General features: G+C 44.9%; 1 protein-coding gene across 1 annotated transcript in view; it reads left to right on the top strand.

Annotated features, from left to right (window-relative positions):
- TTBK2 (tau tubulin kinase 2) overlaps nt 1–14,254 on the top strand; it is a 631,485-nt gene that overhangs the window by 453,528 nt on the left and 163,703 nt on the right. The window contains exon 11 of the mRNA XM_078659515.1: nt 3,637–3,794. Within this exon, the coding sequence (XP_078515641.1) occupies nt 3,637–3,794 (158 nt within the window). The remainder of the gene's footprint in view (nt 1–3,636; nt 3,795–14,254) is intronic.

The following is a 14,254-nucleotide window of genomic DNA, read 5'->3' as shown; positions in this document are numbered from 1 at the left end:
GGGAGCCTCTTCCTCTTTAAGCCAAGACCAAAGAAGACAAATCTCACTCCCTAGCCCATTGTCTCCCCTGGTGGCCCCCATACCAGACGGGCAGGATCCAGACTCTTATCACAGCTTGACAACATATCATATCACACCACTAAACATAGTCTAGTGTGGGCGTTCTGTAGAAGTTCCTCAAACGCCTCTATCATATCCCTCATGGTGAACATGACTTGAACCTCAAAGCACTCCAGAACTGGCTCCAATAGACTGGTATGGATATGTTGTCCAAAGCCCATATAAACAATGGTTTCAATTCTTTGGTCAAGAAAACATCTGTGCGCTGGCCATCTATGCTGGACCATGAGACCCTCGGCAAGTACGTCAAGAAGAAAGGCTTCAAAATGATTTCTCTACACATTTGCTATTAATGAATTCTGAGCACTTCACTTCCATTCATCTGGAAGATGACTATTTCCATATGCATGTGCACCCTTCCCACTGGCAGTGCTTACAGATTGTGGTAGATGCCTAACACTAACAACTCAAGGCACTTCCCTTTGGCCACAAATTATCGCCATATGTTTTCACCGAGTGAATAGCTCCAGTGGCAGCCATTTTTATTTAAGTGCAAGTATGTTCAAGTACGTGCTTGACTGGCTGTTATCCATATGCTCTTGTGCTCAAGTCTCACTAAAGGATCACTCTACTGCATGAATCTCACAAGTGGTAGTGACCTGCATTTAGCTGCTAGAACGCCAGGGTCCCTTCTTTCTCCCAGCATAATCAATCAATCAGGGGGTTTAGAGCTCGCTACTTACCCGTGAGGTTCTCTAGGCCGGGGGTAAGACTGTGTTTCTGGTAGCCAAAATATGAGCTATGCAGTTAAAGGCATAGCCTTTTGATGAGCGGGGATTCTGACTTCTAATTCTGATGGCCTTGATAAAGTCCAAGAATGAGAGTACAATTCGAGACTAAAAGGCCCGCTTGGTGTTGTCCTCCTACAGTCTTGTTCCATTAAGCTGTCTTTGATGGGTCACTCTATGAGGATCTAGACTGTCACTGGATGCCATCTATAGGTATCTGGGACCACCAGGTGTAGGTCACAAAACAGCAAGGATAATTTTCTATATTCAGAAGAGAGGGAGCATGAAGTGGCCACCTCTGTACAAGAAGCCGAGAAGCTTTGACACTGTTAACTCACAACATTACCCTGACAGTGGAGCATATGCCGCATCTAGAAAATAGTTGTATATATTTCCTCAGGTGAAGAGACTTTTACCTGGCATAAATGTGAGCTGGAATCAATGCAACCTCAACTGGTGTTCCAGAAGTGGAGATCTACTGCACCCCTACTTAGCCTGTCTGTGACACGCACCACAGAAGGAGGAAATGCAAGTCCTTTGGAAGCAGGTAGTGATACCCAGAAATGCAAAGGGAAGTTCTTCTGATTCCTCAGTTGAGGACATTTGCATCCACCTTTACCCTGACTTGTGCACTCAAATGGAAACTTTTATCACCTGGACTAGATCTAAAGACACCAACAACATGTGCATGCAGCCATATGAAATACAACGCTATCTCTTACACCTATTGATTTGAGGCTTCAAACTATTTTTGTTTGAGTACACTTAGCAGCAAACTTAAAATAATTATGCTTGGCAGGCAATGATTCCTCCTCACTACTAGAGTGGTCAGAAGTTATAAAGGGAACTTTTTCAGAATGGTCCTGCATACTTGACTTTAACCTCATGCCCCCAGTGGGAGCTCCTTGCAGTCTTCTGAAAACCCATAAAGACCTTTCAAACCCATTCATTATGACTCAATGCAGATGCTGTCATGGTAGACTGCAGTCTTACTGGCTATTACCTTGAAAAGGCAGATTGGGGCAATTCAAGCATTTTCCATTAGTAAACTGTTCATGCACTTATATAAATATGAAGCTACTCTCAGTCGAAATCCACACGTCATGCCTAACTAAAGTATCTAGGGCATTTCTCCTTTAGGAAAAAGCACACCTTCTAGCATTTGCTGGTAGAGAGATCTTTTTACTCCCTGGATGTACAGTGTTGTGTAAAATTCTGTGTAGATAGAAACAAATGTTTTATGCACACTGACAAATTGCTCATTACCTTTGGCATTTCTAACAAGGGACAGCCATTTTAAAAACAAAAAGGAACTCCCTGGTTGGCAACATGCATTTCCCTCGGTCACTCCATTGCAGGTCGGCTGCTCTATGGAAGAGTAGGTGACCGCTCCACCAGAGGCATTGCGATTATTATGGCCCATATTGCAGATCTCCAATCAGCAGAAATATGAAGGGCAGCAACTTGCTGCTGGCCACATATATTTACAAATCACTACACTCTTAATACCCAATCAACAGCTTGAGTTGTTATGGGAAAGATCATGCTAGTGAGACCCATACAAACCTTGCACTTTCTGTATCTCGTGATAATGCTTTTGTAGTTGTAATTCAAGCATGTGAATCTATGAAAGAGCCATTAGAAAAGAAAGAAGTTACTCGTCTGTAGATGAGTCCACCAGCTTAGCTTTCTTTTATAGATTCTTTTATAGATTCACATGGATCCCCTTCTTCTACCCCTTTTCTCTGAGGCTACCTTATGTTTACACTTGTTGCTTAGAAAATTTGAATTGCAGAAGTCTCTGTTGAAAATAGTTATATAGCAATGGGGCGACCCAAAAGCCACTGGGCCTGGGTAAATAGTGGTACAATGAGGTAATGTTCTAGTGGAGAGCAATTGAAACAGATAAATCAGTACAGGAATTAATCAATAGTATCTAATCAGAGTCAGACCCACCATACAGTATATCCAACAATGGATGTGTTTTAATTGCATCATAGTATTTGAATAAATCAATTTATAAAGTACAAAACAAATCCTAAATGGATATATTTTTTGAAAAACAGGTGCACAGAGGGGTGAGGTGATAGGTGTATGGGAAGGATTGTGAAAAAGTACAGTAGTACGTACATACAACATCAGTGAAATAATTGCAAACTATCACAACAGTTTTACTGTCAACTCATTGAATGTCAAGTCATAACACAATTACAGATAAACATTCTCCTTCATAAATGTCAGACAAAAATATATATAGAGGTGTTGATGTTTCGACCCCTAATCGGAACAGCCAATTTCACACATTTTGGGCGGGGTCTTCATCAGGACCACGGTGAGGGTAGGGGAGTGGGCACCAGTAGAAACAGCTATATTGCTTCTGGCTGTAAATTAGAAAAGCTGGGCTTGTAGGCTTTCAGACGTCTTAAAGATGATTGAAGTACTCAAAATGGAAGGCCCAGGTTGATGAGTAACGTGTGGCTTCTGGCTTCTGGCAAGATCGGTGAACAGCTGGGACATTACCTCATTGTACCTCTGTTGAAAATAGAGCTTACATTTTATGTTCACCTCATTCACAAGAGTTCCAGCCATATAATGATGTGGAGAGAGGGCATGTAAGTGTGTTTGCTAAAAAAATGTTAAATGAGTGTATGGGCAGTTTTCGCAGTGATTAATGAAGGTTTCTAGCTTGATGATGGGGAATAATGTAAGCATGTGAATCTATGAAAAATGCCTAAGTTGCAGGTAAGTAACTTGTTTCTTCAACTTTATTTTCCTGTCTATTCTACAGCTCCTCACTTCGGTGTTTGACAGCAGCATGAAGACATTTGGCGTAATAGACAGTGATCCTTTTGACTGGGAGAAGAGTGGAACAGATGGCTCTCTAACAACAACAACTACTTCTACTACCCCTCAGCTGCATACCCGTTTGACCCCTGCTGCCATTGGGTACGTGATTTGCTTTTAATTGAGTACTGGCAGGTGATACAATATACTGCCAAATAATTTCTTTATACATTTTGGGGAACTAGGAAAACGTTCTGTGCTTTGAAAAGGCCCATTTACTGAATGCGAAAGCTTATTTTTACAATTGGTTTGTGATGGGCTAAGGATGACTAGTATATGAACTGCTCCACCTCTTTTCTGGTGTTTAGTTGCTGTGCTGTCCGATAATTATGAATTAGCATTACAGAGGAAAAGTGTTTGTTTTGCAAATGATTCTCTTTTAAAATGTATAGCTAAGTCATAATGCTAAGCTGAAGTTGTAAATGTTTGGAAATGTTTTTCTCTGACAATACTAAAACAAACAATAAATGCGATGAGGATTTTTCTGGTTTAGATGTTGAGTGTATTTTTTTTTTTTAGTTTCAATCTTTATTTCGATCGATTAGACCATCAAAGATATACAAATAAACACAATCATTTAAAACATTGATTAAGAATAAGGCCAGACAATATAAGAGTAGTCCATCAGCCATGGTTTAAAAAAGTAAGATAAAAAAGTGATAAAATTATTATAAGCCCAACTCCGCTTTCAAAATGCGGGTACGAATAAACCACATGGCTGTGAGGTATTTCGCCAGTGCAATGCAGTTAAAGGTGAAACATCGGTTTTTAAAATTCTGTACATGGGGGAAAACTGTCTGCAACCAAAGTTTCTGATGAGGGGGACAAGCCAGTATTTTCTGATGTCTTGGTAAGCCTTGCAAAATAAAACCACATGTAAGTCACTTTCCACGGCAAGTGCACATGCCGGGCATTGGTTTGTAGTTGGTGGCGTTGTCCAAGTGCTGGTGAAAGACCTAAGGGGCAATGTGCCATATCTCCACTGGAGAAATAGCTTCCTGGTCAACACGGGGGTCATCCCATCTAGAACCTTCTCCAGGCAGTAGGAGTCTTTGCTTCGGGTAAATAAAGACGTCAAGGAACCCTCACGCTTGCTATCTAAAGCAATAGCAAGTTTTCGGTCATAATACGCCCTTGACAGAACTTTACGCGGTATCCTGGCAGACGCATTGGCTGGGTCGGTCCATAGTTCTAAGAACCCTAGACTCTCACACGATGACTTTATGTATTTCAGCCAAGGAATCTGCATAACTTTTGGTTGGGTTAAAAACTCCTTAAGCTCGGACCTGTACTGGATAAGATCCTCGCTACTCCATATCTTTCTCCAGAATGTTAAAGGTTTCAGACCCAATTCCTCTGTGATTGGTCTAAGTCCTAGGTCTAACCTCAAGGGGAGCAGCGGCGTGCTTGGTGGAAGTGCAACCAATTGTCTGATGAATTTGTTTTCGGTTGTCATCAGGTTTGGGGCTGGTGTATGTCCCCAGAGTTCAGCCCCGTAAGTTACAGCACCCCGGGCCTGGGCTTTGTAGATCTGGATGACTGGGCCCAACGGGCGATGTGTTGATTTGGTCATCATCCTTGAAATGCCTCCCGCAATTTGGACCAATTTCAAGTTGGCCCTAGTCCGATGTTCCCCACATGTCATGTTCTCATTTAAAGTTACACCTAGATATTCAAACGTGGAAACGCTCTCTAATCGTAATGTGCCAAGCAATGAATTTGGACGAGTCCTTGGAGTGGGGTTTAGGATCATAAGTTTAGTTTTTGATGCGTTGATCTCCAAGCCCCTCTCCGTGCAGAATACCAAGAAGGAGTCAAGGATTCGCTGGATCCCCATTGGGGTTTTGGACAGCAGCAGGGTGTCATCCGCGAACATAATTACTGGCACCCTGCTGCCATCCAATTTGGGGGCGTCGGTGTGTTCAATCCCATTCAGGTAGGCGATTACCCCGTTGACAAAAAGGCAAAAAAGGGTCGGTGCAAGCACACAGCCCTGTCTCACCCCTCTGTCAACGGGGAATCTGTCTGTCAGTTCGCCATTTCTTCCACACCTGACGCGTGCAAAGTTGTTCTGGTGGAGTCTCTGCAGAATTTCAAGAATGTCAGGTGGAACCCCCATCTCAGCTAGCACACTCCACAGTTTCATTCTGGGCACCAAATCGAAGGCGGCTCGCAAGTCCACGAAAACCGTGTACAAGCTGCCCCCCTCGAGTAACGCCGTCCTCCAGTAGATGAGACTTAAACGGAAGATCTGATCCACTGTGGACACCCCCTTTCTAAATCCCGCCTGGTAGGGACTAAGAGTGTCAGTCTCCACCAGCCAGGCCTGGAGGCGATCCAGCACAATCCTACCAAAAAGCTTCTGGGACACATCTATTAAACTAATTGGCCTGTAGTTGGCTGGGAGCAGAGGCGAGCCCTTCTTGAATATGGGAACCACCTCTGCCCCCAGCCAAGTACTGGGAATCTCCATGCCCAACCGGACAGCGTTGAATATTGTGACCAGATAGGGGGCCCAAACGTCAGGCTCCTGTTTAAACAGGTCACCCGGAATGCCATCCAAACCGGGGGCCTTACCAGATGCCAATCCTTCAATGGCTGCTCACACCTCCTTTAGTGTAAACAAGTCGCCCCTGCAATGAATGGACGTGCTTAGGAATAGATTACAAGTATCCCCGGTGTCTGAAGTGTAGAGCGACTGAAAGTGCGCCTGCCACACCCCCGCTGCAATGTTTGGTTCGATTGCTGATGGTAAGTTCTCGGAACCCCCATTTACAATTCGCCAAAACTTGCGATAATCCCTAGTAGCTAGGGAACTAGAGAGTTCCTCCCACTGGCCCTCCTCCCATTCGATCTTGGCCTGGGCAACCAGTTTCTTATACGCCCATCTACTAGCCTGTACCTCCCCTCTGCCTTTGCCCTCCTTGATACATAAGAGGAGTTCTCCCTTTGCCTTACGACATGCAGCATTGTACCATGAGGACTTACAGTATGGTCCCCCCCTTTTACGTTGGGGTTTGGAAAAGAGATCATCCGCCATGGTCCTAGTAAGATCCTCATGAGCCTGATATATTAATTTGCGGGTGTCCTCATTGCGGATTTCATCAGTTAGAACGCCCACTTTTTCCAAAATTGGAATTATTCCATCATAGAGCTTTGGAAGCTTCTCTCGGCTACCCACAAGTTTTTCCCACCTAATTCTCCTTCTGTTGTTTTCAAGGAGAAGCTCTGGTTTGGTCGCCGCCATGCTTTGGTCACCGACTCTTGTACCAGGATGGACAAAATCTAGTTCAAGAGCATTATGGTCGCTGTCCACTCTTTCCACCACCCTAAAGTCTATGATGTGCGACCATTCGGAAAGTTGGACAAGGACATAATCCAAGCGGGACTCCCTTCCCACTCTGTTGTATGTGTGTCTGCTCGGTATGCCAGATTTAATGCACCCATTACAAGCTCTAACTCCATGGTTAAGGGTCAGGGCAGTAATCTGTAAGGCTAGAGGTGACCAGGCTCTCGGAGGCGGTGCCACTACAGGCGGAACCGGCCACCTACCATCCTCTTCCATGGAGAAGCCATCCAAGAGGCCTTGTAGGGGTTCAAAATGTGTATTAGAAAGAAGGCAACCCCCAGTATCCTATTGACATTTCTTTCTGTTAGTACAGTATTGGCATGTATTGTTATACGTTCAGTTGATCAAGTTGCAGTTAACAATGGAAGTGGTATGCCCTCCAAAATGTTTTAGCTGCATAATTAAAGTACAAGTTTGCACAAGTCACATAGTTAAAAAAGGGTTTCACTTCTTACATGTCCTTTCTAACAAATTGATACCCCCGACAATCCCACTCCCCACCACACCAGATTTTTCTGAAACAGATGAGATCAGATGCAGTCTAATGCCAATAGGTGACTGGTACTAATATACTAACAGTCAAAACTAGTCTATACGCTCACCATTCATCGGGCCTACACTTAAGTTTTGCATTTCTCTTAAAAAGCACTGTAGATTACTACTCATTGGAGAATTTCAAATGTTAAAGATACAAAAACCCTTTGCAAAGTATATCAAATAATGCATTTTTTACATTGTTCACAAGACATCATTTTCTAGGAAGATGTGTGTTGAGAATAAGGTACCACAAATTGATATTTAGTTTCATCGTAGTGGCACCTGCCAGGGGTAAGATCGAAATGTTGGGGACATGGAGGTCTAGCAATAGCCCTCAGTAAAATATGTTTGCTGAATGTGTATTTGTAAATCACATGCTGTACGCACTCCTACCATCTTGAGATGGACCTGTAACGTTATAATTTGTTTTTCTTCAAAGAAGGTGTTTCGGTTTCAAGGTGAACCAAATCCAAGAAAACTCTTCAGCACTTATGAGACATAAACTAGTCCCATTACACAGAGATGTAGTACCACAAGTCTACTGAGCCCAGTCTGGCGCAGTGTCCGAGGTTCGTTAAGCACATTGCTGAAGCAGGAAAGCCTTACAGTAGCCCCAGAGGATCATTTAGAGCAGAGGCCCATTTCTATAGTTCCAAAGGACTCCTACTGGGTATATACAGATGGTCCAGGCACCCAAATAAAACCTGCACCCAACGCTAAATCCATGCTTTAGGTTTCAGGGATCGATGCTGAGGACCGGCCACAAAAATCCCAGTCTCAAAAAGACACATCACCTACTTTTACAAAGCATATGTCCTCCAGAGATCGACTTAGAACGTAGTCTCTACTCCACAGAAAGGAACACATCATGCCTTGTCCAAAGAACCTCCTCAGAAAAAAAGCTCAACAGTCAGTGCTGCTGCTTGCAATATGACACTCAAGGTCAAGGATAGAATTCTCAAAACCGAGAAGAAGCAGATCACACATTGGTGCCAAAATCGGTTTCCAAGAAGTCCAGCCCACAATGCTGCACCAGGAAGATACTGAAGAGCCAGAGGGTAGACCAAAAAAAGATATGTTCATCGCGTATGTGGCTGGAGATGCACATGCTCTGCATACTCCTGCCATCTAGTGCTGAGCTTGGATGTTTGCAACTTCTTTTTCTTCTAAAAAACAGAATCACTTGACTTGTTGTGACTTCACTCTTGGTCGACAATGCACCCACACACTGGTCCCACCTCTGATTGTATTCTTCCGCAATAGGCCTCTGTCGTTACTTCAGTTGCCAAGTGATTATACACCATTTCTTTCAAACCATTCCCAGCAGTTTACCTTTCAACAGCATTAAAAGCACAACTACAGCGAAAATCTAGCAGTCCGTGGCACCAGAACTTCGGCTCTGCATCGGGGCCTCGTGGAGCATAGAAAGAAGAAACCAGGCCCTCTTATATCCTGGTATTCTGACAGATAAGGCAGAGGAGAGCCCAGAAGCAGTCTTTTCCAAGGTTTCTGACATTAAATTGTAGTTTGAGTTCCTCAAACGAGCAGTCTGGCACACAGGGCTGAATGCCACACTACTCTACAGAACCTCAAGGTCTGTTTCGAGCTCCAAAATGCACATTGATGTATGCAGAGCCCCACACCAGCAGGGATTGAGCATCAATCTAGAAACAACACAAACCTTTGGGGGTTCTGCTCCTCCAGCTGGGGTGCCGCAAACTCAAGAGATTTGGTCGATGCTTGCAAAGTCCCCATCCAAATCCCACCACGCTTCCATGCTGTCTCTGCATTGAGGCAATGAAAACCTGCACACTACAAAAAATCGTCACTACATCAGCCCCAAGGTCCTGAAAAGCCACACTCAGAGGCGAAATCGACATACAATGCATCTCAGCAACCAGCACCTACTCTTTGCTCCTTCGAAGCTGAAGTCTGATACCACAGAGGGGTCCATCTTTGAAAAACTCTTGGAGGTCCTGGATGGAAAGCAGAAAAAGCTCTTCATCTACCTGGACAACAGCAAACTACTTGCCAAACTTTAAGCTCAAGGACTCAACTGGTTCCAGAAAAAATGCCTGTTGGCCTTGGAAGAGAAACCACAATTTGACCCTTCCACACTTCCATAACCCAAAATGGTGGTCAGGGATTCGACCACCAGCCCTACACCATTCCCACCACAGCCACCTACACCGCTTTCACCATCATCTCTACTACCCCAACACTCTCCTCCACCTGAGCCACAGGACACTGACTCAGAGTCAGGAAGTCCTTGCAATCCACAGTAATTCAGTGACAAGCAATTTAGGCCCTGGAAAGTAGAGGTTCCCTGGGAGGACCATGTGGCAGACTCTACCACACCATTCCCACCAGATGATATTACTGTCATGCAGTAATACAAAGGGCTGCGCAACATCGTCAGGTGAAACTATACATAGTGCAGGACTAAGATAACTTCCTGGTTGAAACCCTATAGAAGACTGAGCATGCGCTGCATTAACTCTCCATGCTGACGGGAATGCCACTGATAACTTTAAGGAGCCAGGAAAGGCTAGGTTGGTTACTCCCTGAGTGAAAGAACTGTATCACCATGCCCATGATGCTGTGGCTTTTATTTTCCGGGCTCCTTTGTTGTTCACACCACCTATAAAAGTGATTCAGAAAAGACCACAGAAGGTGCCCCTGTGCCTGAAAAGGAGTCTAAGCACTTTAACTCCACTGGAAGCTGATAGTGCTTGGCACAGCCATGCATTGGTGCATTTTGAACTCTCCAGGTGCGACAGGTGCTACTGAGAGGAGGTTTGAGGAGCTTGTGAAGCACCTTCCAATGGCCATTGCTAAGAGGCAACAAGAGTTGGATGCCGAGGGGAAAACCACAAGCAATTCCAACATTAAATGTGTCCTTGACACGGAGGATAAGGCCACAAGGTGTATTAATACTGCATTCTCCTTCACAGGTATACCTGTCAGGGTTCTCGCTTGAGATGAAACAGCACCTCTTGAATGTCCTTTTTGAGGGGGAGATCTGTTTGGCTTCCTAGTCACCCAGATGCTTGAAGAAAATCAGTAAGTACACCGACAGCCACAAATGAACGTGTGCCCTACATTCCCAAAATTTCCTTCTGCGGTCAGAAAAGCAGCGAAGGGGCAAAACCAAGGTGCCCTGGTCAAAGAACCCCTTACCAGCAGACCTTTGAAGACCCCCAGCAACTTAGGGGGGACAATAGGGAAAATCGGTGTGGAAACAGTGGAGGTGGCTCCGCAAGGGGCGCCTCAATTGAAGATTAGAGACTCCAACGCCCCCCCTCCTCCAACCACATTGTGCTAGCCGGGGGAAGACTGAGGCACTTACTAGCACAGTGGGAAAACACAGACGATTGGGGTCTCTGCTTTATGTGTAAATGGTACTACCTTGAATTCCACACACCCCATCCCAACGTCTCACCCCGCCGTCACTTACTGAGTTCATTCCACCTTCACTTTCTGAAGGAATGAATTTGTGTACTTTTAGCAAAGGGCACAATCAACCAGTATCTGCACTCCAACGCAGTGTAGGGTGTACTCCCAGTACTTTTTGATCCCCAGAAGAATGACTGGCTGTGGAAGAGGTTTATTCTCTCTGAACACTTTCATATGGTCACTCTACAAGTCATCTTCGCGCTGCTACACTAAGAGGACTTCATTTCAGTGCTGGATCTGAAAGATGTGCACCCAACATATAGCCAATATCTTTGTTTCATGGTAAGTGGACAGCACTACCAGTTCACAGTCTTACCCATCGGAGTTACTACAGCTCCACAAATGTTTACAAAGTGCCTAGCTTCAGTAGCACCACACCTGAGCAGATATGCCATACATGTTTTCCAATATTTAGATGACAGATCAAGATAAGCAGCAAACATCATCATACACTCAAATAGAAGTGTCTCTATTTCACAGCCTAGCATTCACCATCTATGCAAAAAACAATCCCACATTTTTAGCCACAGCAGGTTCAGCCCTTCTTCGGCTCAGTCTTAATGCTGCTGCCTTTTTCTAGACACACCGTCCCATTACATTTTAAACTGTCATGAAACTGTTGAGGAAGATGGCTTCATACATAATGATTGAACCACACACCAGGTTACACGTACACCCTCAACAAGAATGCCTCTCAAGGCAGCAGATACAGGCGGAAGAGCACTGGCATGATCTAGTGCTGGTAATGACCATGGCTCAGCACTCTCTGCTTTGGTGAAACAGACACAACCTGTCGCTGGACAGGCTCTTTCTAGACCCGTTCCGCAGATGACCATCCCCACTGACGCGTCTCACCTGGGGTGGTAAGCTCACCTCCACGAGATAACTGTCCAAGTCAACTGGATCCTTCAGCACCAGGGATGCCACAAAAACTACCTGCAGCTTCAAGCTATCTGGCTAGCCATGACGGCATTTCTCACACTTCTGAAGGGGAAAACAGTACTAATAACGACAGACAACATTACTGCCATGTTCTGCTTCCTAAATCAGGGCTGCACCGGCTCCCCCCTAGCTCTCTGTGTTAGCTCAGCAGATTTGACACTGGGCAACCCGTGACAACATTAATCAGTTGGCAGAGCATTTGGTGGGAGTGGCGAACAAGTTTGCGTACCTGCTCAACAGGACAAATCAAGAAGCCCACGAGTTGCAATTCCACCCACAAGCCCTTCACAATTTTTTCCAACGGTGGGGGACTCCAACAATAGACCTGTTTGCCCCTGATGAAAACACAAAATACATAAACTTCACCTCCAGGTACTCGCACCCACAGTCCTTTGCCAATGCAGTCTGGATGAACTATTCTGGGATAATTTGCTACACTTTTTTGCCTCTGCCCTTTATTCCCTATGTGGTGATGAGGATAAAATAGGTGTTCATGACCCTCAGCCCAGTGACACCTACCTGGGTGAGACATCCCTTGTATTCAGTGCTCCTAGAGATGTCAGTCAGTCCTCAGGCAAAGCTGCTGCTCAGGCCAGATCTTCTCACTCAGCATCAAAGTCAGCTCAGACACCCAGGTCCCAAACAATTGAACCTTGCAATCTGGCACCTGAGTTCCTAGAAGTTGGTTACTTCAGTCTGTTATAGGAATGCATTGTTTTACTTGGGGGAGGGGAGCCTGCAAGCCCTCTATTTGTGCCTGTTATGCTGCTAAGTGGAAAAGGTTCATGTACTACGGCATTTACAAGCAGTTTGATTCCCACAGTCACTATTCAGGAGTATGTTTCTTTCTTTCTACATTTATACAAGGCAGTCCATGCCTACATCTCTATATGCTTATATTGCATTTGCAGCATATCTTCAAAACAGGCAACTCTCCTTGCTGTTTAAGATACCAGTCATTAAATCCTTCTTAGGTGGTATCACCTCCAAAAATACCTCTTGCACCTGTGTGGAACCTCAATGTAGTCCTCACATGACTCATGGGGTCTTCTTTTTGAACCCCTTTACTCCTCTTAACTGCCATTCTGGTCTTAGAAGGTGGCTTTCTTGATCACAAATCACCTCACTCAGGCACATTAGCGAGCTTCATGCTCCTCAGCATTCCATCCTGAAGTCCAGCAGCACCTCCATGGTCTGCCGTTTGGTGGACATCATATATTAGGACCTTAGGGGAATGACCTACTGGGCAAAATAATGAAGGGCACTGACACCGCAAAAGCAATAGGTGTCTTAAAGCACCAACAACATGCAGCAGGTTTCCGCAAAGCACAAATCTGCCCACATAATCAGCTGTACAGTGCCAGGCTGCCACACCATCCACAGCAGTCCTGTCTAGATACCAGCGTGCCATGCAAGGGTAGTATTCTGAAGGAAAGTTTTGTTGTAATTGTCTTTTCAAGGCTAGAGGTGCACAAGAAGAGGCACCTCAGCCACCAAACAATGACCTTTCTCTCATGGCCACTGACCACTCTATACATCTTAGGGGAAGGCTGAGGTTATACCATCTGCATTGAGATGTCATAACCTTGGATCAGTCCGTGTTATGCATCTTTGCCCACAGCTACTGCTTGGCGTTTCACAATACCTCTCTCTTAATCTCCTTCTCCCACTTCTCACAAAATCAACAAGGTCCACCTCAAACTCTTGATGGAAAATGGGCAGGCATTTTTACAAAAAGAGGCAATATAAATAGTGCCAACACGTCAGAGGGGAAAAGGAGCAGACTCTCTCAAAAAGGACAGAACCATGACCCGATCTTTGACTTGAGAGTCCTCGCCGCTAGATCACTTCCAATCAATTCAGGATGGTCACCCTGCAAGACGTCATCCCACTGCTGGCTATGGGAGAATACATGGTGACATTCGACCTCAAAGATGCTGCCTTTCACATCACCATATATCAGGTACTTAGACAGTACTTAAGGTTTGTTTTAGGTGGAACACATCAATTCCAAGGCCACCTACAGCTCCATGAGTAGTTGAAATATGTCTAACTTTAGTGGTAGTGCACTTGTGATACAGCCAGATTCATATGCTTTTAAACCTGGATGACTGGCTAGTAAAGGGGACAAGTCAACCCCAATGCCTTAGCCATACTCAGTAGGTCATTCCCCTTCTCCACGAATTAGGATTCACCATAAAATTCAAAAATACACCTGAGCCCACAACAGACCCAGGCTTTCCAGGGCCACACTCCATGCAATCGCAGGAAAAACATA

This window comes from Lissotriton helveticus, chromosome 9 (assembly GCF_964261635.1).
Source record: "Lissotriton helveticus chromosome 9, aLisHel1.1, whole genome shotgun sequence".
Lineage (NCBI taxonomy): Eukaryota > Metazoa > Chordata > Amphibia > Caudata > Salamandridae > Lissotriton > Lissotriton helveticus.
This window is presented reverse-complemented; position numbering and strand designations above follow the sequence as displayed.